Source organism: Ambystoma mexicanum, chromosome 6q (genome assembly GCF_040938575.1).
Source record: "Ambystoma mexicanum isolate Mex_15411 chromosome 6q, UKY_AmexF1_1, whole genome shotgun sequence".
NCBI lineage: Eukaryota > Metazoa > Chordata > Amphibia > Caudata > Ambystomatidae > Ambystoma > Ambystoma mexicanum.
The window spans coordinates 1639766765-1639792115 of record NC_090937.1 but is presented as its reverse complement, the minus strand read 5'-3'; the positions used below and the strand labels follow the sequence as shown (position 1 = coordinate 1639792115).

Genomic DNA, 25351 nt, shown 5'->3' with positions numbered 1-25351 from the left:
CATTCTGACATTCTGAAGCGACGCACCGGTCTTCTGTTCTTTTTGAAACGTCTGTACATACCGACGTGTTCACTTCGGTTAGACATCCTCACAAGTCGGTGGTCATCGTGGCGTCAAGACCACTCAGGAGCTGGTTTCCAGACAATTCTGGTGGCCGGGTTGGGCCAAGGAGATCAAGAGGTATGTGGAGAGTTGTCCAATCTGCGCTCAGACTAAGACGCCAAGGAGAAAACCTTTGGGATTACTTCAGCCTACTGAAACACCGCCCTACCCATGGCACACCATCGCCACTGACTTTATTGTCGAGCTCCCGCCTTCTGAGGGCAACACTTGCATTATGGTGGTCATGGACTGTTTCACGAAGTATGCTCACTTTATACCTTTTTCTAAAATACCTACCTCCTCTCAGATGGCTCTGGCATTTCTACACAACATCTACCGACTGCATGGATTACCGGAGAAGATCATCTCTGATCGTGGCTCGCAGTTTCTCTCCTCATTTTGGCATCAATTGTGCAATCATCTTGGTATCCGCAGAGCCTTGAGTTCTGGTTATCACCCGCACACAAATGGAAAGACGGAGAGAACTAACCAAACTCTTGAGCAGTACCTACGCTGTTATGCCAATGCTACTCAATCCAACTGGGTGAAGAATCTTGATTTGGCTGAGGTGTCCTATAACAACGCAACGCATACTGCTACTGGTGTCAGCCCTTTCTTTTGCTCTACCGGACTACATCCCAAGTTGGTTCCTTTTAGTCCAGCACTGCCCAGTGCTGTTCCTTCTGCGGATCAATTGGTTTTCGACATCCAGAAGCAGCACGACCTGGCCCGGGGTACCCTGGTTGAGGCACGGGAGCACATGAAAAAGCAGGCAGATAAGGGTCGGTCCACGGAGCCGGATTTCTGGGTGGGCGATTTGGTTTGGTTGTCCTCTAAGAACCTGCCAGTACGAAATCTGCCCACCAAATTGGCACCCCGATTCTATGGGCCTTTCAGGATTTCTAAATGTTTGTCCTCAGTTGCTTTTCGACTGGTGTTACCCCAATCTTGGTGAGTGCATCCAGTGTTTCATGTCTCCCTTTTGAAACCCTTTGTGAAGGATGTCTTTGGGCGTTCCAGTCCTCGGCCATCCTCCATTCAAGTAAGGGGGGTCCCTGAGTTTGAAGTGCAGGAAATATGTGACTCACGGATTCGTCGGGGCGTGCTCCAATTCCTTGTTGGTTGGAAGGGTTACCCTGCTTGTGATCGCACTTGGGAGCCGCGCTGTCATGTGCATGCGCCGCGTCTTGTTCGTGACTTTTTCCTTCGTTGTCCCTGGAAGCCTGGGGCCCCGGGTCTTTCTGGGAGGGGGCATAGTGTCACGCCGCCCGCAGTGGGGTCCACTTACTTGAAGCGGCGCGCCCCATCCTGGAGGATGTACCCGCGCTTTCGCTTGGGGGCTCCGGGGTTGTCCTGGTCCTCGGGCGCTTCCGAGTTTCTTGGGCATGTTGGTCTGTGCATGCGCGGGCGGCCGTTTCATATTCTCCGCGCATGCGCACTGCACGGGGCACTCGGTTTGGAGGACCTTGCGGTCCACGCCTCTCTCCAAACCAACCAACGCATGGGAGACAGCACGGCTTGCATTCCAAGCCTCCTAGGTGTTGGTAGTCCTATTTAAGGAGCCCAGCCATTCATTCAAACCGCGTCTCAACGCGGTTTGAATTGGATCGTGTTTCCTCGCCGGTTCCTTGTGCCTTCCTTACCTGTTACCTGATTCCCGTTCTTCTTGTTCCTGGTACCCTCCTGGCACAACCTGAAGTTGTTTTGTCCTGTCTTCCCTTCTCCTTGTCCTGTGGTTGGGGCTCCCTTTTCCCTGCTTCTGAGTTGGGTGGTTCCCTTTCTGTGTTTACTAGCTGGCTCTTGCTCTTGCACCTTATCTGCCTGCCCGCTCTGCCTCCCTCTGCCTTTGTGCCTACCTTGTGGGCAATCCCACTACCTTCCTCTGCCGGATCCAGCCTCCAACCAACTTCCACTGTGTCCTGATCCTTGGGACTTCCATCTTCCGGATCCAGTCTTCCTTGGGACTCAGTATCGTCATCTGGAAAGGCTCCCCCTGTCAGTGCTTGCACTGTCCTGACACCACACTAATCAGGGGTGAGCACACTCGTGGCGTTGGGAGCTGGTTCATCTCCAACCCGGTTCCATTCGGGCGGGAGCTGGGCTGGCTTCTCGCATCATCAACCACATCACCGCAGGACTCCTGACAGCCTGGCATCATCTTCAAGATCCTCAACCGGACGAACAGGTACGCAACATCCTCATGACGCAGTCTGTAACAACGGGATCAAGATTGGAGTGTCGTCGGCATAGTTAGTGTAAGCTATGCTGAGTGAATCTAATGTGTGTAAAAGTGGCCTGGTAAACACCAAGTGGATGGGCGATGCAGGATCCTTGTGACACACCTCAGGTGATGGGAGAGACGTTAGCGATCTCTGAGAAAACCCTCATGACTCTTCCATTCAAGATAGATGCTATCCAGGCAGTGGCAGAAGGTGAGAAATGAGCGTGAGTGGTGAGGTGGTGGCAGAGGATCTGGTGGTTGACCAGGTAAAATGCTGCCGATAAGTCTAGGAGGAGGAGCAGTACAGACTTGCCTTCGTCCCTAATCTCGTTGATTTGTTTGATCGAGCAAGACAGATTCCGTACCGTGCCTTGGACAGAAACCAGATTGACGCATCCCTAGGATGCGATTGTCCTCCAGGCACTGCTCAACTTTTAGGTAGGGAGCTCTGTCCAGTATTTTTAGGAGGACAGGCACAGTGGTGATTGGCCTGTAGTTTTAGGGGATGGCTGGGTCTAGGGATGTTGTTTTCAGGAGAAGGTGTACCCAGGATTCTTTGAGGCAGGCTAAAACAGTACTCTGAGCGAAGGAGGTGTTTATGATGGCTGTGATGATGGGGGTTAGTATGGCAGCACAGTCATTGACGAGGTGTGCAGGGCATATGTTGCCTTCGTATTTTGAGGGTTTGAGACTATTAATCAGTTTGGTGACATGGGTTTTGGAGAGGTCTCTGAAGAAGAACTGAGTGACGGAGGAGCTAGGGGTGGGTGGTGAGGAATTGTTGCTAGAGGTCATGGGTACTATATTAATAAGAACGATTCAGACTTACATGATGGGAGTGGCCCCCCTCCCGATCCCCTGTTGAAACTTAGTTCCCTTTGTGTACCCAGTCCATACAGTACACCCACCTTGCATACTACTGACCCCCGTTAACAATAGGGCACCTTTGGCTAGTGCATGCCAATGCAGCCTTGTTTTTTCCAAGTTAGCGGACTTATATAGGCCGATTCTTGCTCTTGTATAAGTCCACGGGAGAAGGGAAGACACAGAGGGCTATCGATTAGACCGCAGGAAGTTATAGGGGCTCTGAAACCAATAGAGCAGATGTTTCACTACAACCGCGTTGCTCCCACCAATAAGAGGCGTACCAGCAAGAATGGGACAGGGTCCATTTGTGCAACCAAAGAGACCAACAACTTCAATAGTGCCCTGGCCAACTAGGTGCACCAGGTCTCAAACCATCCCAGCCTCTATGTTTTACCACTGTAGTAGGGACCCAAGCAGTGCAAGTGCATTAATAGCCGGTAACTGGGTGCCCAGTTCTGACCCAACGGCTGAGAAGCCAACCGGTAAGACTAGCCATGCAGCAAGAAACCCTGCCCTGAATGGTGACTGTCTCAGGGCCTGTGTAGATCACGCCCTGGGCAAAGTATGCAAATGATCAAGGGGAGCAGATTTATATGGGGGCACAGTATTTCTCCTCAAGGTACCCAAACTGGCCCCAAATCACAGGAAAACCAGGAAAGCACAAATGCACGCACTGCTTCCGTGCAGCATGTGGATGACAATTTGTCCTTCGTAAAGACATTACACCAGACTGCCTTACCAGGGAGAGAGGGCTTTTGATTTTCTGCAGATAGAACTTTAAAACCAGAGAGTTGCCAATGGCATTATAGGCACCAACTCGAGACGTTGCCTATGGCCAAAGAGTATGATTGGAATTAGCAGCTATTCCCAGTATAATAATGACTGTGTTTCTGAAAATAGGCCCCAGCATTCTGCATTATCCGTGCCAACATAGTGCCCTTGGGAAAAAGTTTGGGGGGCAGGCCCTGTTGCCAGTGAATTCTGGATTGACTGTAGACTGGAGGAGAACTTAATTGAGACACACACTTGTTACCCAATAGCTGGGCCGTGGGGCCTGACATTGTAATCGTTACTTTATCATATGAAAGGACTTATTTATTTAATTGTATGTGTTTGTATGTTTACGGCCTTATGGTCAAAATAAAGTTGTTGACTGACTGAGATCAAGTAGTATTAGTGCCGATTTGACATTGGAGTCTGCGTTGGTTTTTACGATTGTCCCATATCGATAGTAATGCTGTTTCCATTCATCTCATGGGTCTGAAACCTACTTGCGCCTTGCCTAGCATCCATTTGTTTTCTACATGTTCCAGAATATGTTCGTAGGCAGTTTTCTAGTAGCTCTGCTGGATATGGGATGTTTGAGATTGGTCGGTAGTTGGTTAGGTCTATTGTGTTTCTATGGATCTCTAAGGAGTGGCTTGATGTATGCCAATTTGAAGGATCAAGACACAGCTTCTGTTGCTAGTGAGTTGTTGAAGAGGTTGAGGAAATATTCTGCAGGTGTTTTCTGGGTAAGGATAGTCTTGTATACATCTGTGGGCAGGCCCCTGTACCTTTTTTGCTCACCAGGCTGTTGAATTATTCTGTTGCGATTGGTGGAAGGTTTTTTACTCTATTAGATGGTTCTGGTATTGCCTGATTGGCTGGTTAGGGTGGTTGGTGGTGTTTTCTGGCATGCTCTTAATGATGACATGCAGGATGTTTGTGCTTTTGTTTTTTAAATGCAAGGTCATCAACTTTGTTGTAGTATGTCTCCTTCAGGTGTGTATAGTCGTATCTGCCCTTGGTATGTGATTTTGGTCAGTTGGTTGTAGTTTTTCCTTAATTCCTGTTATTTTTTTCCTTGCTCTGAGGTGGGATGTGAATCATCTTGCCATTGTTGTCTTTCGTGACGGGGTGAATGGGTTTTCTGGTGCAATGGCATCTAGTGTATTCTTGATCCATCTTTGGATTGTCTCAGTTCTTTGTTCTATGCTGGCTGAATCTAAAACGGTGATTGAAGGTTTTGTGGCTTCCAATCTGGTGTTTTGCTCCGAAATGATTGTGAATTTCAAGTTTCTTTTCTGAATTGGAGGATTTTTGGGGTAGTTAGCTAGCATCTGATTGGCGGATGGATCACAAAGAGTATACGTGAACGTGGGGGCTCAGAGGTGCTCGGGACACAGAAACTGCCCCAATACTCTGGAAGATATTTCACATGGGGGAGTTGTATGGAACCATTTTGGGGGTTTGTTTGATTTTTGTTTAATTTCTGGTTGACATAGAGGAAAGATCAATGGGAAGAAGTCATTGTGTTCTCAAAAGCATCACTGAAGCCTAATGGGTGACCTTGGCTTTGTGACCCTGAATGTACAGGGTCTTAATTCCCCTCACCTCCAAAAAGGCATTTGATTCAACGTAGATTGAACAGAAACCATCCATAGGGTTCATTCAGGAGACACATCTACTGAAACGAGATGAGATTGGATTGAAACATAAAGAATTCCCAATATAGTATTTTGCTTCTAGCAAGGAGAAGAAACGATGGGTGGTGGTTCTAATTGGTAGGGGAATAAAGCTTGGCAGACGGTACATATATAGGGATCCAGTGGGTAGAATGTTAATCATGTAACGTCTGATGGAGGGGTAATTGTTCACTTTGGTAGCGGCTTATGCCCCAAATGAATATCAGGATCAACATGTGCATAACTTGCTGGGAAAGTTAAGTGGGCTTTGTGATGGCCTGGTAGTAATGGGGGGGATTTTAATTGTACAACTAACCCAGCAACAGATAAAGCGCTCTCCCCAACGGCAGCGGCCAAAGGAATAGGAGTTATTTAAGGAGATTTTTCAGGGAACTGGGGCTTACTGAGACCTGGCACTTCTTCCACCAAGAAGACCAGGATTATACATTCTTCTCGGCGGTTCACAGAGGCTATTCAAGAATTGACATGATGTGGATCTCTGCTAGACTAGTGCCAACGGTATTGCCGGTTGATAATGGGATTAAGTGGCTCTCGGATCACACCCCGGTCATAGTGAGAAAACCGGCACGTACCGCTCCAGTGGTGAATAGAAAAGCGTGGCGCCTGAATGAGTTAGAACTGTACGATATCGCGATCCAGACACATATACGTGAGGCACTCCAGAACTATTTTAGGGAGAATGAGGTGGGGGGGGGATTGACTGGAGATTAATAGGCAACACAAGTAAAGCTGTAATTAGGGGAACATTTATTGGGAAGTCAGAAGCCTATATGTGAGCTAGGGAGGGTTTGAGGATAGAACTGGAAGAGTAAGGCCAACAGCGGAAAAGGAACACAAGCAGAAGGGGACCATGATGGCTATGAGGACACTGACTAGAGCACGCTCCCGCCTCGAGACACATTTGCTGACCGGTTGGCGCAGATGATGTTGCAGATTAAATAGTCATATTATATACAAGGTAATAAGACAAACCATTTCTTATCAGGTAAACTGTGTAAGTAGAAAATGAGAAACTACATTGCAGAGTTGAAAGACGTTCGGGGAAGACTGCAATGGAATGTAGAGGCTAAGGTAAACATTATGGAAGAATACCATGGAAAGATAATGGGAGGGGATGATCTGGCTCTAGGTCTCCAGAGAGATCTACTTCTTGAGGCAAAGCTTCCTAAAATATTGTCGGCAGAGCGAGAACTACTAGAGAGAACCCTATGCTCGGAGGAAGTTGAAAGGGTAATAGATGCTTTACCCCATGATAAAACCCTGGCCTGGACGGTTTTACTAATGCCTACTATAAAATATATAAAGGAGTTCTGACGAAACCTTTGATGAAGTTATTCAATACAATCTCAGAAAAAGGGACAGTATCATAGGATATGGCGCAGTCGACAACAATATTTGTACTTAAAGCGGGAAAAGACCCGAGCAAATGCTCAAGCTATTGCCCATTATCACTCCTTAATACGGGCGCAAAGTTATATTCTAAGATTTTAGTGATTGATGATGACCCTCCCGGGTGTGCTACCTCCAGATCAGGCGGGATTTAGTCAGATAGATCTACCCATGATAATATAGGCAGAGCGGTAAATCTCATAGATTGGGGAAAATGATCATTGCAACAGATGACACACGTTCAACAGTATGGACTGGAGATTTCTGTCCTATACACTAGAGGTCTTTGGGTTGGGTCCTAGATTCTGAGACATGGTATTGGCTAACTTTCGAATCACTGCAACAAGGATACATGTTAAGAGTTCTCACCCCCGCCTTGGCGATATCCAGAGGCACCCGGCAGCGTTGCCCGCTATCACCCTTGGTCTTTGCAGTGGCCATGAAGTCCTTAGCTTGTTTGATTAGATGAGACAAGGCAGTCATGGGTGTAGAGAGTGGGGGGTCCCGCTTCATGCCAATGATGTTTTACTGTTCCTAAAAGACACAATGAATAACTTTACGATTACCATTTGAAAGGTTGTAAGGATTTTGACTTGGGTCGGGATTCACGATACATTTTGGGAAATCTAAGGGGCTTAATGTAAACGAAAACCCCATCATAGTGGAGGAACAGGCTAGGAAATTGCCCTTGGGCTCGGACAATTAGACAATAGATTATATAGGCGTAAAGCTGTCCTCATCACATGTCTCTATAAAGCCAATATCCCGGAAATAAGGTGTCAAACTAGGCTTTAAAGAGGGAGGACCTGCAGGAGTTGTCCTAGTTGGTCAGGGTTGCAGCAGTAAAAAAGACACTACTACCAAGAGTGCTCTATGTGTTGCATTCCATCTGTTAAGGCATCATGAAATAGACACAGACAAGAGATGCATCGTTTTGGCTATAAACTTTCATTAAATGAAAATAAGTTTGGGAAAAAGGCCTAACTTGCCCTATTCTAAGGGGAATTTTGCCTACCGAACACAAACGAAGGAAAGTCTAGTTCAGGATGTCCACATTAAAAGTGTTATCTGTGTCCAAACCTAACTTGGCCCTCACGTAATACCTGGAAAAATGTGTATGGTTTAAATATCGAATAATAAGTGTTCAATACCTGTTCAGAGCTTCTCCCAGCATTGGGCTTCCTAAGCAGTTCTCTTCCCCAAGTTTCAAGACATTTCCCAATGCAAAGGGCTTCAGCTTTGAAGTCTGTCAACTTGGTCAAACACAGTTCTCAGGAATAACTTCCAGTTCCTCTGATTTGATTACTTTTCACTGGTTTCACAAAGGTGCATTTCAAAGGATTCACAAACCAAAGGTTCCTTGACTTGAAACACAAAACCTCCTTTATATTCAACCACAGGTTTCTCTGTCGTTATTTGAGTGTCTTTTCAATAGGTATGTGGCCTCGGTCTGAGCGCAGTTGTTGTACCACGCGGTCCACCCATTAAAGGTCACGCAACAAATACACATTACTTGAAACTTTTCATCAGTTCCTTGTTTACACAGTACCACTGCTTTTCCACCTTTCATTTGTTACTGCTTTCATGCATACATATGGCTTTTTCCAATGTTCATTCTCACAACTCAAAGCTCCTCCATAGATTTAGAAAATGCTGTTTTCCGAAAAGTCCCTTTTCCATTTCTCATGGGGTCTTTAAACGGTTTCACAATTGCTCTTTAATTTCTTCCCTTTAATTTGGTATTCCAAAAGTCATTTCCTTTGTTCAAATCGGTATTCACTGTCTTTACTCCAACTTCAACATCGACAACTGCATCATCCCAGTCCTATCCTCTGTTAAGACTTTAGGGGTCCACATTGATGCTACATTGTCTATGAACAAGCAAGTCAGCGCTATTGTTTCTGCCTCCGCCCTAAGTACTAAACTCATTAACGCCATTAAACCCTTCTTAACCAAGGAAAACTGTCTCTCAATAGCCAGAGCCACCATAGGGGCTAAGCTTGACTACTACAATCCGCTTCTAGTCGGCACCTCCATAAAAAACTTAAAAAGACTCCAAATCACACAAAATAACTCACTAAGAGCAGCCTTAAGCATTCCAAAAAGAGACCACATCTCACAAGTAAGAAAGACTGTTCACTGGCTCCCAGTCAAAGACTGTATCACATTCAAAATTCTCACAACTACACATAAATGCATTAACCTCACAGTACTGCCCTATCTTTCAGACACACTATAAAGATCCATCGCAACCAGGCCTACTATAACACGATATACCAACCAACTCACTGTACCGCGCATTAACAGGGTCAAAGCAGGAGGGATAGGCTTCCCATATTTAGCCCCAAAGCTCTAGAATGAACTCCCCACTGCCCTCAGAGCAGAAACTTATCTCCCAGCCTTTAGAAAAAAAACCTTAAAACTGCTCTCTTTAACTAACCGCTTGCTTCTGTCCCACTCCTCCCCTCCCCCATCTACCATGTCTGGTGTCCCCGAGCCGATGCCATCTTCTCCATTCACGTCAATTTTAAACCTCCCACCAGGTTGATTAGTCAAAAAAGACTAGACCGCTCATTACCTGTTTGGGAGTTCTGCGTTGCTCTTGCTTGCCTCCTCCTCGTCCCAGTACCTAACTGGTGTAGGCGATTGTGCGAGTCAATGGGAAAAGGATGCATTGATCTTGCTTTGCCTCTTCCTCATCCCAGTACTTAACTGGAAGATGTTAGTAGGTGACTCACTGAGAATATAGGAAGGGAATGCCAATAGCCTACAAAGGTTTGGGAAATGGAAGGTTCATTATGAAAGGGAAAAGGGGGATACAGTGTCTCACCTAAGGGTACCTCACCTTCTCTCCCCAAGTTAGCTACCCTCAGGTAGTCCTCCTTTGCATATACACCCCTACGGTCAGGATCCGATAGCTTTAGCCTTTCCCTGGCTACCTGGGTGGAAGCTTTGCCAGGGAAAGGGGCGAGTATACCCTCAGGTTCCTCACAAATCCCAGTAACACTACTGGTGGCAATGGTTAGGAGATTACAGGGGGAAATATTAAAATTATCTGGAACAGAAAACGCCTGAGATTAGCTAAAAGGATTCTGACAAAGGCCCCATTGTTGGGGGGACTGGATATCCCGGATATCAGGAGGTATCCTTTAGCTGCACAGCTCGCACCAATGCTTGAGTGGTCATTAGCACAGGGAAGTAAAGGATGGAAGGATTTAGAACAGGGCGTTAAGTCAATCCCCCTCCATAAACGTCCCTTCCTGGAGGGCACTGCATGCCATGCTGGAGGACGTCTGGATCAGAATGCTTGTTACTCCACTGGTATAGAGCCTTAAGACTAAGAAACATGAAGCTGGGGTTGGGACCCTTTTCACCAATCAGTCACAATCCATATTTCACACCAGGGACGAATGGAACTTATCTAGCCAGGTGGGAAAATAAGGGGATCCCCCAACTCATGTATCTCTTCAAGGAAGGTAGTCCTTTGACGTTTGAGGATTATGAAACGTGATACAAGTTGGGGGAACAGGAATGTTTCTGCTACACCCACATCCGAAACAGGATTACAAACAGATTGGTGCGACAGATGGGGTACAGGGTGCCAACCGGGCTAGAGATATCAGTGAGGGATGAGATTGAGAAGGGGAAGAACTCAAAGCTATATAGGCTGTTGGACGGTGACAGTCCTGCTGATAAACAGCCTTATATGGGAAGATGGGAAAGAGATTTGCAGGTATCTATCGTACAAGAGGATTGGGAACAAATCTGGGAAAGAGCACATAGGGCGTCCACATGTACGGCAATAAAAGAAACATTGCAAAATGTGTTTATGATGGTATCTTACCCCTCAGAGAATCAATAAGGTATCTCCCCTTGCCTGTCCCCTCTTTTGGGGAGGATGTGGTGAAGTGGGGTCCTTGAGGACACATGTGGTGGACTTGTAAATCTCAAATCTTTTGGAATGTAATTTTGGGGCATATTAAGGATGTAATGGGCAGACAGCTACCCATGAACCCAGTGGTGGTTATTCTGGGTAATGTGGGAGATGGAGCGTATGCTATGAGGGCTATGACAGTGAGTTTGATTACAAACATGTTGAACATGGCTTGTTTAACACTGGCTCAATTCTGGAAAACAGAAGGGAGTCCAATTATGGGTCAGTGGTGGGTTCTAGCAATGGAAAATGAACAGCCCTAGAGACTGGAAGCTTTATGACATTTGTTAGAGTGTGATCTACAGATAGGGAGCAGTACTATAAGCCAAGCATAATGAAGAACTTCTCAATATACTGACGAGCGGAGTATTGATGATCGAGGGGAACCGCCAAACGTTAAGAGGATGAGGATAGGAGAAGCCGCAGTGGATAAGATATGAATTGTTCAACAAGGCTAATAATCTTTTAGCCCAAATGTCGACTATTTATGTTATAATAGTAGTTTTAGGTATTCCTTTTATTTTATTGTTAAGCTGATGTTTATGTGATTGTTTTAGAGTTAATGGTCTGGGTGCCAGGTTACGAGGTTGGTGGCCACCAACACATGTACTGAAAATGTAAGAAATTATTGTTAGTAAAGAAAGTTTGCTAAAAGAAACCCTGCATGAAATATTCCACTAAAACATTCAATATTCGTGATTATATTTATACCTATATGCTAAATGATCCACAATAAGCTTTTTTACAATGACTAGGTGTACACTCCCCTAATACCTGATGAATGTATTTAAACATTTTGATCACTGGTGCAATTAATGTTCATGATTCGACCTCGATCAGCTTTGGCCAACATTTCTCATTCATAATATATTTGGGAAATTTCTCCAAGGGGACCTGTCGCCGGGTCGACGTGCCAGGCAAATCGTTAACCAATGATGTAGAGTTTTCCTATTCAAGATCAACTTGTATATCCTACAGCCTCTGTCTCTCGAGGCTAATCCTCTTATCGGGCCCCACCTTTCCTCTTTACCCTTGTCCGGGTCATTTTGGTGGCGTTGCTATCAGACCAATAAAACAATTGAGCAGAGTGCTTAAATCAGTAATCAAAGAAAGAAATAAATCAATGTAGTAAAATAAATCAAATAAACACGGTCAAAATCGCACTCCTTCCAATGTAATACTGAGATCGGGAGCGAGGGGCAACAGGTTTACAAACAGGTCATGCTCCTGGAAGCTGTTTGAAATTAACCAAAGGCAGACGCTAGCAATAGATCTAATGCACAAACAGAATGACTCGTGAGAAATTATGTTTTTTAATGTTAACACATGGTGGCAGATATCGTCTGACGTTCAATATTATTTTCATCAGCAATTCATTCATTTAATTCAGTTTTCAGAAACTGTCCAGCATTTAGTCCACTGTTCTTGCTCGGAATTCATATAGTACTGCCTTGATATTATTAACTATACAACTATTTCATTTAATCCAGAAGGAACACTTTTGATTAACAAATTTGCAGGAATTATATTTCTTCAGAGTAAATTAATTTTTGTTTGTTCCATTTGCTCATCTTCCTGTACTCACAAAATATATTTAAAAGCACATTTACGGATAATGATTGAACCGCTATATGAACCTAATAATAAACATTAACATTATGCATTTGAAACCCATCAGCATCTGCTATGTTCAACACACCAACACATTGTGTGACAGAAAGTGCGTCTTGGATATTCCGTGGGCCGTGTTTTTCTTGTGCAGCAATTTGTGGAGATTCCTTGTTTATGAAATATCCAGTTCATGGTTCCCCCCTTGATGAACGCAGCAGTTTGGAGTATATAGTACAAAACAAGAAGACATTCTTTCCACCTAGTAGGTCACGTTAACGAAAATATGGATTGCAACCTAACAATTCCTCTTTAGATCAAGAGGTCTCCATTGTATTACTCCTTCCTGCACTGCCAGTACCTGTGATCTGAACATATCCTTGGAGCTCTGTGGGTAGGTGCGTGGGAAGCTTCTATGTGTGGACTAGTTCCACCTTTTCAGCTGGGAGTAGCTGCCTGTTTTTAGGGATCAAAAGTATTAACAGCTGCCTTCTTTTTTATATCTTTTTCCTAGTGTACTCGTTCTAATGTGTTCTTACAGAAAACAGCATATGGATATGAAAACCTAAGAGAAACGTGCAAAAGAAAAGACAAACGAGAAAAGAGATGGGTCTTCAGCAAGTGTCTGGAGGCAAGATGGCCTGGGGTAAGGCACGCCCGCCTTTCAGATACACTGAGCTTCACCATTCTGTATAAAGCTTTTAGTAATGGCGCACCCAAATCTTGAGGGAGGAACTAGGCCTATGGGTACTGTGAAGGCATTATGGCCAAGAGGTCCTTGGCCATAAAAACACCTTAACCGTAATCTGTGCGATCATAGTCAGCAACGGCATAGGGGGGGATGAACCAGATAGATATGGTAAAATTGCCTAGCCCTTGAGAGAATGGAGGCTGCCACGTTAGGTGCCACATGAAGATAGCGATAGAAGCCCGACAATGCTAGGCCTCTAAACATTGATGTATAACATGAAGGGGATATGAAAGTGATTTTTCAGCAAAATCTTAAGGCAGAAAAAAAGGCAGAAAAAACAGCTGCCAACTACAGTTTTTTCTTGAGGGCTAAGTGAGAGCACAATTCTGATACCTGGGTATATTGGTGGACATAGAGAGCTCCACCAGCAATAACTCTGTTGGTCAGAGATCAGCTTTAGGCAGCATGATGGCACTCTTGATAACAGCTATGGAAAATCAGCAACACCTCCGCTGCACTCCCAACTAAGTGTAGCAGGATCAGCGCGTCATGAGCACAAGATTAGAATCTGAAAGCATATGAGTCAATGGCTCTGGTTAGCGGCAGACTATAACTTAAAAAAGGATAGGGAAAAAGGAGCATCCGTGGGGCATGCTGCATCCTGTAGGCAGGGGCTTCAATACAAAAGGAGGAAACATAATGGAATATGTTCTATCAGCTGTTAAGACTAGTAATTAGGAGTAGGCTGTGTCCCTGAATCATACCTCAAACTCTGTGTAGAAGGAGAGGATGTTCAAAGGCAGCAGGGAGGTCTACAAGAATCTAGAAGAATCTCCTGCAACATGAACTGCCCTCCTAACGTTTCTCCCAAGTACATGTTCTCCTGCACCAAATACATAAGTGACTGATAATTTAGTGGAAAGTGGTCTCCCATTGTAATATTTCGGGATATATGCATTTCAAACACTGGCGCTTTTTCCAGTTATAATAAGTAATTCCTTGTAAAAGGCTCTCTGTGCAATATACATGGCTTTAGACACCAATGGAACGTTGGAAGAGCGGTGGAGATATGCCCCCCAAGGTTTGTGCCACTAACCATGACAATCTCATACACAACTCACTCCTCATTTGAAGTTTTTTTTAAATGGTCAGTTAAGGTTTCTCACCTTTATGTGTTTTCTGGTGCTAATGAAGCCCCCCCTTCTGACTAAACCTTTTCCCACATTCAGAACATTGATAAGGTTTCTCACCCGTATGTCTTCTCTGGTGGTTAATAAGACTTCCTTTCTCACTAAAACATTTTTGCATTCAGTGCATGCATAAGACTTCACGCCTATATGTGTTCTCAGGTGGCAAGTAAGACTTCCCTTCCAAATGAACCTTTTTCCACATTCAGTGCACGGATATGGTTTAACTCCTGTATGTGTTCTCTGGTGGGTAATAAGAGTTACCTTCTGAGTGAACCTTTTCTCATATTCAGTACATCGATATGGTTTCTCACCTGTATGTGTCCTCAGGTGAGAAATAAGACTTCCCATCACCCTAAAGCTTTTTACACATTCAGTGCACTTATAAGGTTTCTCACCTGTATGTATTCTCAGGTGGCAAAAGACTAAAGATTTTCCTGCATTCTCTGCATGGATAAGCCTTTACATCTATATGTGTTCTCTGGTGGTAAATAAGACTTGCCTTCCAAATTAATGTTTTCTCGCATTCAGTACACTGATGAGGTTTCTCGCCAGTATGTGTTTTCATGTGCTGGATAAGTCTTCCTTCCCGACTGAACTTTTTCTCGCATTCTGAACACATGTGAGGTTTTTCACCTTTGTGTGTTCTCTGGTGATGAATAAAAGCTCCCGCCTGACGGAATCTTTTCCCACATTCGGTGCATTGATGAGGTTGCCCACCTATATGTGTTGCTAGATGCGTGATTAGATTTGCTTTGCCCCTAAACCTTTTCCCACATTCAGTGCACTGATGAGGTTTTTCTCCTGTATGTGTTCTCTGGTGGTAAAAAAGACTTTCCTTTCGAGTGAACCTCTTCCTGCATTGTGTGCACTGATGAGGTTTCCTACCTGTATGTGTTCTCTGGTGTAGACTAAGATTTCCCACCTGACTAAACCTTTTCCCACATTCAGTGCATTGATGAGGTTTCCCACCTGTATGTGTAGTTTGATACATTATAAGAGTTTCCTTCCGAATGAAGCTTTTTCCACATTCAGAAAACACATGAGGTTTCCCACCTGTATGCGTTCTCTGGTGATAAATAAGATTTGTCTTTCGAGTGTACCTTTTCCCACATTCAGAACATATATGAGGTTTCTCACCTGTATGCGTCATTAGATGAAAAATCAGAGCTTCCTTCTGAATGAAGCTTTTCCCGCATTCAGAACACATATGAGGTTTCTCACCTGCATGTGTTCTCTGGTGATGAATAAGCACTGCCGCCCGACTGAACCTTTTCCCACATTCAGTGCACTGATGTGGCTTCTCACCTCTATGTATTCTCTGGTGGCTAATAAGATTTCCCTTCACACTGAATCTTTTTCCACATTCAGAGCACACATCATGTTTCTCATCCAGTTGACAAACATGACTTTTGTTCCTACAGAAGGTTTTAGCATGCTCAGTGGATGGATACTGTTTTTTGTCCATTTTTAGTGATAGGTGATTAACAAAACCCATTAAATAAAATAACATTATATTCATTATATTCAGACTATGTACAGTAGGGCACATGTGTTTGATCAGGAATACATGATAGGCTTTTATTATATAACCTAGAACATTTTGTTCCCATGATTATTCTGCGAGTCTATATATCCACTCTAGCTGTATATTGAAGGATGCTGGCTGTTATCAAGCAGGTTTTTGGCTGCAAACCATCCGATATGCAGTAGACTCCTCCAATCCCAGTTGCTCAATACTTTGAAATGACAACTAGTTCTTAGATTTGTAGCTTTCGAAGATGTGTAGATATTTTGTATTCTATCAAGGAAATATTAGTCCATCAGATAACATAACAATAACTGTTGTTGCATTTTTCTGGGCATCCATCACCTATTGAAGTAAAAGGATATTCACATGAGAAATGTCTACATGATCAGTATCACAGGCATAACATTTAACAGGCAGACAGGCTCTAATTAAGATAGCTTGGATGTGCTAGTTAGTAGCTTTGAAGGTCCATTTATTGAAGACAAACATTCTTAAGAGTGGGATTGACATAACAGATAGGATAAGCATCTGGAATATTGTGTTTCTTTTATACTTTGAGTATGCAATATTTATCAACCCATCCTGCCACCAAGTCACCCATTACAGGAAATTGTTAAGGGACTTGCACCTGTCACCTCTGCTCAACTCTCGACCATGTTCAACTCTCTCAACTAGTACCTTACTAGTCTGTTCCATAATAGCCAGCGACATACCACTCCGAAAGAAACCATGTGCTGACCCCAACAGCTTGTCATTTTATAGATCTGTTTCAGCCTTTCCCTGCCCCTCTGAAATCCTCAAGAGAGTTATCTTTATCCACAAGGTGATTTATGTAGAGGTACACTCATTTGCTCTCAGCTCTGGATAGTGGTCCGAACACCCCACTGAGACTGCTCTCATCCATGTCTCCAATTCCCTTACTACTGCCTACCACTCTTGGCTCTGCACTTTCTTATTTTCTAGACCGTTCTGCTGTAGTAGACACTGTAGATCATCCCTCCCTCTTTGGCCTCCACGACACTGGAAGTCCTACTATCACTCTGACTGCTCCTTTACCGTCACATGTGACCCTAGCACCTCCTCACCAATACCACTCCAAGCAGCCATCGCTCACAGATGTGTCACAGGGCCACTCTCTCTACCCTCTACATCTCCTCTCTTGGAAATCTCATTTCCTCGTTTGGCTTTAACTGTCACATCTTCGCTGACAATACTCCTTCCCCTCCTTCACACCTGAAATTACTGAATACATAAAATACTGCTAACCTCCATCCACCACTGGAAGGCTATACATTAACTCATATTCATTTTCTTAAAGACAGAAGCCATCTTTCTCTTCACCCTCCTTAATATTAGAACAATCACCCCACAACTCACGATATACTGAAATTAAACACTTATTCCTGGTTTTGTGATCGGAAAACTAGAATACTGTGCAGGCTGAGTTGTTGGACTACCCCTGTACTCTTTCCTCCCCTCAACTAAGTCTTGAAACTTGTGATACACACCAATGTAAACCTACCCACATCCTTCTCCCCGTCTAGCTGCCACCGCCATGCTAATGTTTCTGCTACTCTATAAAGCCGTCCATGGTCTTGGCACCCCCACTATCTCTCTGACTGAATTTCACTGTATTCTCCCTCCTGAGGGCTGTGAAAAATTGAGAGAACTCCCCAAACTCACTTATGAGTGGAGGTGGGCACACAATATGGGCGGGCCACCCTGAAAGGTATCCCAGGGAATTTCCTGAGCGTAGTTGCAGAGGGATTCCGTCAGCTCAATTTATTGAAATGCAGAAGACTCAGTCTCCAAGAAACTACTCAACTTAAAGACTGTCAAACGATAAGTCATCTGATTATATAGCAAGGAGTTGCTGGAGGTAGTGGTGCCTGACCAATAAAAGAACATTGAGGGAAATACTCCAGAGTTGGCTGAGCCCATGAGTAATAACATGGACTCAAAGTACTAAATTGCTCGGTATCAACTATCGGCAACTCGGAAGTCGCAATTCAGTAGTGTGAAAAAGTAGGAGGGCAGCAGACAACTTTACCATTTGGAGAAGTTCTTCAAGAGTTGTTGGTATCTGGAGACCCAAAGGGGTGGGTTGTGCCTCAAGGTATACCAGAGCAGAACTTGGTTCTATGACAATTGGTTAGCCAGCTCTAAAAGGCTCTCCACCAGTGTCCCCTGGGAACGAGGGTGGAATCCTTATCCATGGCAAAAGGGTGGCTAAATAATGAGAAGGGTTAAGGGAAGGATCCCCACCTGGTTTTTCACCACAGCCATCCAAAGATGCCCCAGTGGCAGGGTGAGGGAGTTCAGAGGGTTACAGTCTTTGCCGCCATATATGTGGAAAGATGTTTGCACCAGGTACCACTGTCTGTATCCTATTCTGGGCACAATTCTCTTTGTGTTTACGCAAGACCACCCATCCTAGAAGGCAATGAAAAAGAGTGGACTCGCCATACTCTATGGAATGCAGCAGTTGGTTACACAAACGCAAGAGAAACATTATTGTGGGTCTGGAAAGGTATATCGCCAGAAAATCTCTTTCCATCGCATCTCCATGTTGGCAGCAGACAACATAGGATTTGTATTGAAGAGACTGCATTAAATGCAACACACTAGAAGGGGGTAAGGCTTCTAAGGGTTTTTAAAATCTCCCACTGCTGTGGCACAACCCTGGGGCAATCCAGCAACTGAGATTGACCATACTTATCAGATGATCGAGGAACCCATTGAGAAAGGGAGTACAATAAAGAAAAGAGACGGTAGGGGTATAAAAACTCTGCGAAGAACAAGATGAGAGGTATGGGTGAGGTCAGGTGGAGCAGAGGTGAACCAAGAGATCAGACAGAGGAAAGACGGTGGAGAAGAGCGATTAGGAGATTGTGTTGGCAACTGTTCCAGGTGAGTTGCTAGTTGTGAGAGAAGAGAAAGTGGTACCTGATTCGAAGAGTTTAGTTGTGAGTGAGAGGGTGTATGTTGGAGTCACAACTTATCCTGGGGCTTGTCAGGATAGGATTCTATTTAGAAGAACCCTAGATGGAGTGAGACAGAAAAGGCTAAGGCCTTTAGGACCTCATTAAAGGCTAAGGTACTTAGGCCCTCATTAGAGTTATAACATTAGATAGTGAGTGTTACTGATTGCTAGTGGGAGAATCTGTGCTAGGGAGGTGGGATACCCACGAGAGACTAGAGAGGGACAGCCTTTAGTGGGCAACAGTCCAGCCTTCTGCCATCATCAGTTTGAATTGAGACATTGAGAATAAACACCCTTCAATCTATGAAGTTTGGGTATGCCTCAGGCCATCTGTGACAATAACAACTGCCTGCCAAGGCCTGTGTTGGTGGGGGGTGAAATACCCATAGATTTGGTGAAATGGCTGTAGATTTGGTGAACCGTGACCTTTTGTTTATAACTGAATCATTGTTACAGAAAGACTACAACCCTTAAATTGTAACAAATCACAATACAGAAGAAAGTTAAAAAAAAAGATTGGCCTGTATTTTCAACAGTGAAAGATGTACTTTTGGGTTACCTTTCCGTGACATTACCCGATTGAACAAGTCATGGTTATGGACAACTTAAACCTCCCTCATTGGATCCCGGGATCCACTCACAACAAGGGCCACATCATGCTTGAATTTTAGCATGATGCGGTCCAATCTTAAAATGGAATCCCGCTTTCCTTCACATTAGGAGTGGAAAGAAAGGAGAACAGTAACTTCTCTGTTCTCCTTTTTTCCACTCCCACCCACCCAACCAGCCCCCTGCTTCTTCCCCCCTTTCTCTCGCTACCGTACCCATGGCGCTTTCTGTTTCTCCAATCTTCTCCAACTGCTTCTCCATTGACTATCCCTCCCTTCTAAATAAGTCTGGTAGGAGGAAGTTCAAAAGGATATCTTGGCCTCCAATCCTGGTCTCCCCATTGCCGACACAAATTCCAACGCTTCCTCAAGACAGACCCTCACTGACATCCTCTTTGTCATTCCTTCTCAGATCTATGGACTCTTCATATGATCTCTGTGCTCTGTCCTGTCTCCTCCTCTCCCATTAATGGTGGCACCCACTGGGAAGCTCTCATGGCTCCCTTTGACTCCTCTAAAGTCATCATTAATGTCTACTTTAATGTCACCGTCCAGGTCAAAGGCCCTCAGGCCAATCTCCTCCTCTTTGATAGGCGACCTTCTTCATCTTGCCACTCTCAATTCTCCCTCCACTGTCAGACACTCCTCTGACATCTGACACCTCTTGGAAGAACTTGACCTCGATTACCTCGGTCTTACTGAGACATGGTTCACGGCCAGCTCTGTCACAAGACTGTTTCCTCCCGGATGGCTACAAGCTCCTCTTCGCACACAGACCCACCTGGTCCGGTGGGGGTGTAACCCTGATCATTCCGAGGGGATTCCTGCCTCTACCATTGCCACGCGAACATACTCCTCTTTCAAATGCCTTGTTTGCAGGCTTTCTCTCTCTCCAAGTCCACTCTCTTACCGTGGCTACAGGCCTCCTGGTCAGATCACCTAATTTCCCTCCTCCCTCCTATCAACTCCTACTTCTTGATGACCTCAATATCCATCTAGACTCTGTGATTCCCTCTCCCTTTCTATCCTCCCCTCTGGGCCGACTCACTCTGCCAGGCATACACTTGATGTCTTGATCTCCACTGACCTCCCCCTCTCCACCCCTCTGGCCACTCCTCTCTCCTGGAGCGATCACTCCCTCCTCTCTTCTCATCTCTTCCTCTCTACCCCCAGGCCAAGCCTAGCCCAAAACTGCCACCTACCTTCTCGGACATCCGTCCCATGAAGTGTGTGTCAGTTGAGGCTTTCGCTGCCACCTCCCCCCCCTCCAACTCTGGCTAACTCACATCCTTACACAGCCCTTGTCTATTCTCTACTCCTCTATTTCCGATACCCTTGATGTTCTTGCCCCTGTCATGAGGTTCCACTTGGAGCCTAAAGCCAAGTGCAATTCTTGGTATGAGTCTTACCTAGCTACACTTATACGTAAGTGTATGGTGGTTTAGAGGAAATGGAGGGCTTACTGTTTATTCCCTGAGAAACAGGCATGCCGCCTGCTCCAAAGGCAATACCGACTCTCTGTCCATACCAAGAAGAGAGCCCACATTCAAGCTTGTGTCTCTGCGGCATCTAACAACTCAGCTGAACTCTATAAAATCTGCAAGGAGCTGGCCAACCCTGCTGCAGTCTCTACCACTCCTGTTGCTTCCCAGGCCCTTTGCTCGACCCTCTCACTTCATCTCTAAAACCAAACCCAGGATATCCTGTCCACCATCTAGTCCCCTCCCCCTCTCCTCCCCTCGCCTTCTGTGAACTCTGGCCGACCTTCAGCCACACCCCCACCCTCTTTCTCCTCCTTTCCTCTCTTCTCCCTCGACGAGGTCTCCAGCAAGACCGATCTATGAAAGTCTCGTCGAAACAGGTTCCTCCCTGTTCTTCCAAAACCATCAAGGACCACAATGCCACCCTCACTCTTGCCCTAGCTGATTTCTGCAACCTCTCCTTCGCCTCAGGAACCTTCCCCTCCCCTCTGAAGCACTCTCTTGTGCACCCTCTTCTTAAGAAATCCACTGCTAACCCTTCTTGGGTGGCCAACTATCACCCAATCTCCATTACTCCTTTTTGGTGTAAACTCCTGGAAAAGCTGGACATCTCTCAGCTTAACCTTCACTACGATTCTGTTGGTTGTCCCACGCCCATCAGTCTGGCTTTAGAGCTGCTAGAAGCACGGTAACTGCTCTCCTGAACATCCGTGAGGATCTGCGCTCCAACCTTGACTCTAACATCCCCTCTGTCCTTATCCTACTCAATCTCTCTTCGGCCTTTGACACGGTCAACCAAACCATCCTGCTCAACCATCTCTGTGACAACCTGGGTATCACTGATCAGCCTCTGGCCTGGCTGACCACTTTCCTCTCCAATCGACCCTCCCAGGTCCAACTTGGGTCCTTCCTTTACTCTACTTCCCTTTCGACCTGCGGTGTTCCCCAGGGGTCTAACCTCTCACCCTGGCTCTTCAACCAATGCTTGGCAACTCTCGCCCACCGAATTGCCATTTTCTGCTGCAACTTTCAGTGTTATGCCAACAACACTCAACTCATTTTCAGGCTTCCCTCTGCCTGCTCCTCTCGTACTCTCATCTCTGATTGCCTATCTGCCATTCAGGATTGGTGTGCCGCCAACGATCTCTGCCTGAATGCCAGCAAGACTGATATCCTCCTCATCGGCACACCTTCCCCCTCCTTTCCTGTCACTCTCTGGCCGGCCTCCCTTGGCCCTCCTCCTACCACCCCTTGCGAGGCTATGAACATCGGGGTCATCTTTGACGCCACGCTTTCCTTCTCTGCCCATATCTCTGATGTCTCTAAAAAGTCAAACTTCCTACTGCACCTCCTCAGAGGTATTTTACCTTTCCTCTCCTTCCCCAAGAAACTTACTGTCTCACGAGCCCTGGTTCTCTCTAGGTTGGATTATTGCCACAGCCTCTTTCTAAATCTAGCTGCTTCAACTCTCCACCCTTTGCAACTTATCCAGAACAGGGCTGTGAGACTTGTCCTTGGTTGCAAGTCCTGGTATTGTATCTCTCCAGTCCTGAAATCTCTCCACTGGCTCCCAGTGGTTGCAAGGATTAAATTCAAACCCCTTTGCATTGTCCACAGGGCTTTCTGGGGCCTGGGTCCTGCTGTCCCTCCGTAAATACCTTCCCTCCCGAGCACTTCACTTCTCCACCTCTAACTCCCTCAGGGTCAGTCATTTTTCAAAGAAACGAGCTGGGGGTCGATCTCTGTCTTCGCATGGGGCCTCCCTCTGGAACAGCTTCCCTGTCACTTGAGGAGAACCATCTCTGGTTCCGGTAGCACCTCAAGAACCTCCTCTATGCTTCTGCCTTCACTCCTCCTCTCCCATGCTGATCTGTTCTGTCTTGGCACCGTTCACCTGGTTTACCCTCTGACTTTCAGGCCCAAGTACCTGCTCATCCTGCCACCCACCCGCACTGCCTCCTGGCAATCCCTTGCACTGGGGTCTGTATCTGTAACCATACAGTCCCCCCACCCTTTTTCTCTCGGCACTTATCAGACTCAACCTGTCTGTTGCCTTATACCGAGCACTTGCCGGCTGCACTACCACTGTTTGTTGCTTTTTATTATTTATTTATTTATTTATTATTTATCTGTATTCCTTTGCTCAGCACTTTCCACTTCTTCCTCCCTCCTATTATTTATCTGTATTCCTTTGCTCAGCACCTTCCACTTCTTCCTCCCTCCTATTATTTATCTGTATTCCTTTGCTCAGCACTTTCCACTTCTTCCTCCCTCCTATTATTTATCTGTATTCCTTTGCTCAGCACCTTCCACTTCTCCCTCCCTCCCATGCACTTCCCCTTTGCCTGTCCCATGAACATGCGCGCTCTCAATGTCACTGGGCCTTGTAAGATCATTGTTGTTGTTCTTCCCTGTCCCCCTCCCTTACCTTGTTGGGCTCTGAAACACTTGTGTACGAGCGCAATGCAAATAAAACATCAATATCAATCAATATCCATTTGTGAGGCCATTTAATAATTCCATTTAATTTTCAGCCCACAACTAATAACACTGCTTAACCACTTGCTCTATAATTACCAGAAACTGCCACACCTTATGCCCCTAATGACTGTCTTGTGAGCCGTGTCAGGAAAGTAAAGCAATTAAAAATCTTGGTCCTCTGACATCTGAAGCCAACCATTTTGTGGGAAGACATCCACTAGGTTTAGGGAAGCCATATATTCAAAGTTTGTCCTTAGAGGAATAATTTGCTAAAGGGTCTCCATATTAAAATGTACTGTAGAGATATATCGGTTAACATATTGGCGGTTCATAGCTCTGGAGACATTTTGCATAAAACAAATAATGGAGTATTTGCCTTGCCATTGCAATAAATAGATATTTACCATCGTTTGGATTCATTACATGGTGTATTTTGTTTTTTGCAAAATAACGTTAGGGTAAGTGCAAACTTCAGAAAAATAAAAGGTTGCAGCCAAACAAAGTACTCCCTTGGCACCAGCTTTTGCTAATTTTGAAAAGAACTTGTGTTAGGTAACTTTGACGATATACTCAAGGTTGTCAGCATGAGTACTTCCCAAAGGCTGCGTGGCTGCTACACAGATACACTGTGAGAAAATAAAGGATTGGGAAGAGGTTACTCCAATGTGCCATCCTAGTTTTTAAAGTGTTCCAAGGTGAGTCTTCCAATTAGTAGTGTTTAATTGGAATTAGGTCCACATTGTGGTTTTGAAAAAGAGTCCAGTTCAATGTTAGTAGTATTCCTGAAATCTTCTTTATTGTCGTAATTTAATTAAAAAAGAACAAACAAATCATATCCTGCCTGGTGTTAACTTCACACCTTATGATTTTCAAATTAGTTGACATGCACAAATGCTTATTAAACTTCAATTTCTCTGTCCTTAACTCTCAAATGATATCCTGTCTGGTGTTAACTTTACACCTTATGATTTTCAAATCAGTTGACATGCACAGATCCTTATTAAACTTCAATTTCTATGTCCTTAACTCTCGACACGTGTTTCCCCATTGAAACAGTCAATGGTTAATCAGGAGAGGAAATTGGTTTCCTGATTGTGATGCAATATTTGGGGGTTAAATTTCCATCCAATTGATTTTATAGAGGCTTCAGATAAATGGTAAATAGCTGGTGTGTCCAGATACTCTTTAGAGAAAGTTTAACAAGATTGCCTGATGTTCATTATTTTTAGATTCAATAAGGTCAGAAATGCTCTTTCAATCCTCATAGTTGCATGAGTCCTGTTCTAGCCATGATAAGCTGTGGAGAGGTTGCCAGGGCGGGTGCAAACTTCATCTGCAAACACTTTCAATTGAGAAACTTAACTTACATCAAAGAGAGTCTACCTAAAACAAGACGGCTCACAGATAAACACAACCCTCTGTGTGATGCTTTAAAAATATTTGTGTCCCAGTGATTAGATACTCGTTTCTGGTGTTTGGAAGCTCTCAGAAGCAGCTGTAAACTGGCATGATAGCGCCCTCTGAGTCACCTACACAAAGAACAAAGCATCATATGTCAGTGGTGTGTACCTTGCTCCCTGTCATGGTGCTAAGCAAATAGTGTGGTGTGCACAGGCCGGGCCATGGGGGCCCTGCCCCGTTGTCACTAATTCCTCAATCTGTACGAACTCCATCTCCTGTGCGGACTAACTGAGCTTAATGCCCCGTTGGATAGCAGCGCCCGCCGTTCCGTGAACTGTTTTGCAGTGAAGGCCTGCTCTTTGGTTGCGCATGCCCAATACTGAAACAGCATTCTTGAGG

General features: G+C 45.1%; 1 protein-coding gene across 1 annotated transcript; it reads right to left on the bottom strand.

The window, feature by feature from the left end:
- Positions 1-7572: 7572 nt before the first annotated feature.
- Positions 7573-15935, bottom strand: LOC138515406 (zinc finger protein 182-like). The gene is made up of 3 exons (XM_069630258.1): positions 14942-15935; positions 14531-14871; positions 7573-7581 (listed from the first exon to the last, which is right to left on the bottom strand). Exons 1-3 carry the CDS (start codon positions 15933-15935, stop codon positions 7573-7575), a joined length of 1344 nt encoding a protein of 447 aa, XP_069486359.1.
- Between the last annotated feature and the right edge of the window lie 9416 nt (positions 15936-25351).

Bases quoted from the DNA above. Each gene is read 5' to 3' on its own strand.
- LOC138515406 (XM_069630258.1), bottom strand. From the start codon at position 15,935: ATGGACAAAAAACAGTATCCATCCACTGAGCATGCTAAAACCTTCTGT. The intron at 14,872-14,941 runs ATATAGATGTAA...ACCTGAGAATAC, and splicing joins TATTTACCACCAGAGAACAC to ATACAGGTGAGAAACCTTAT.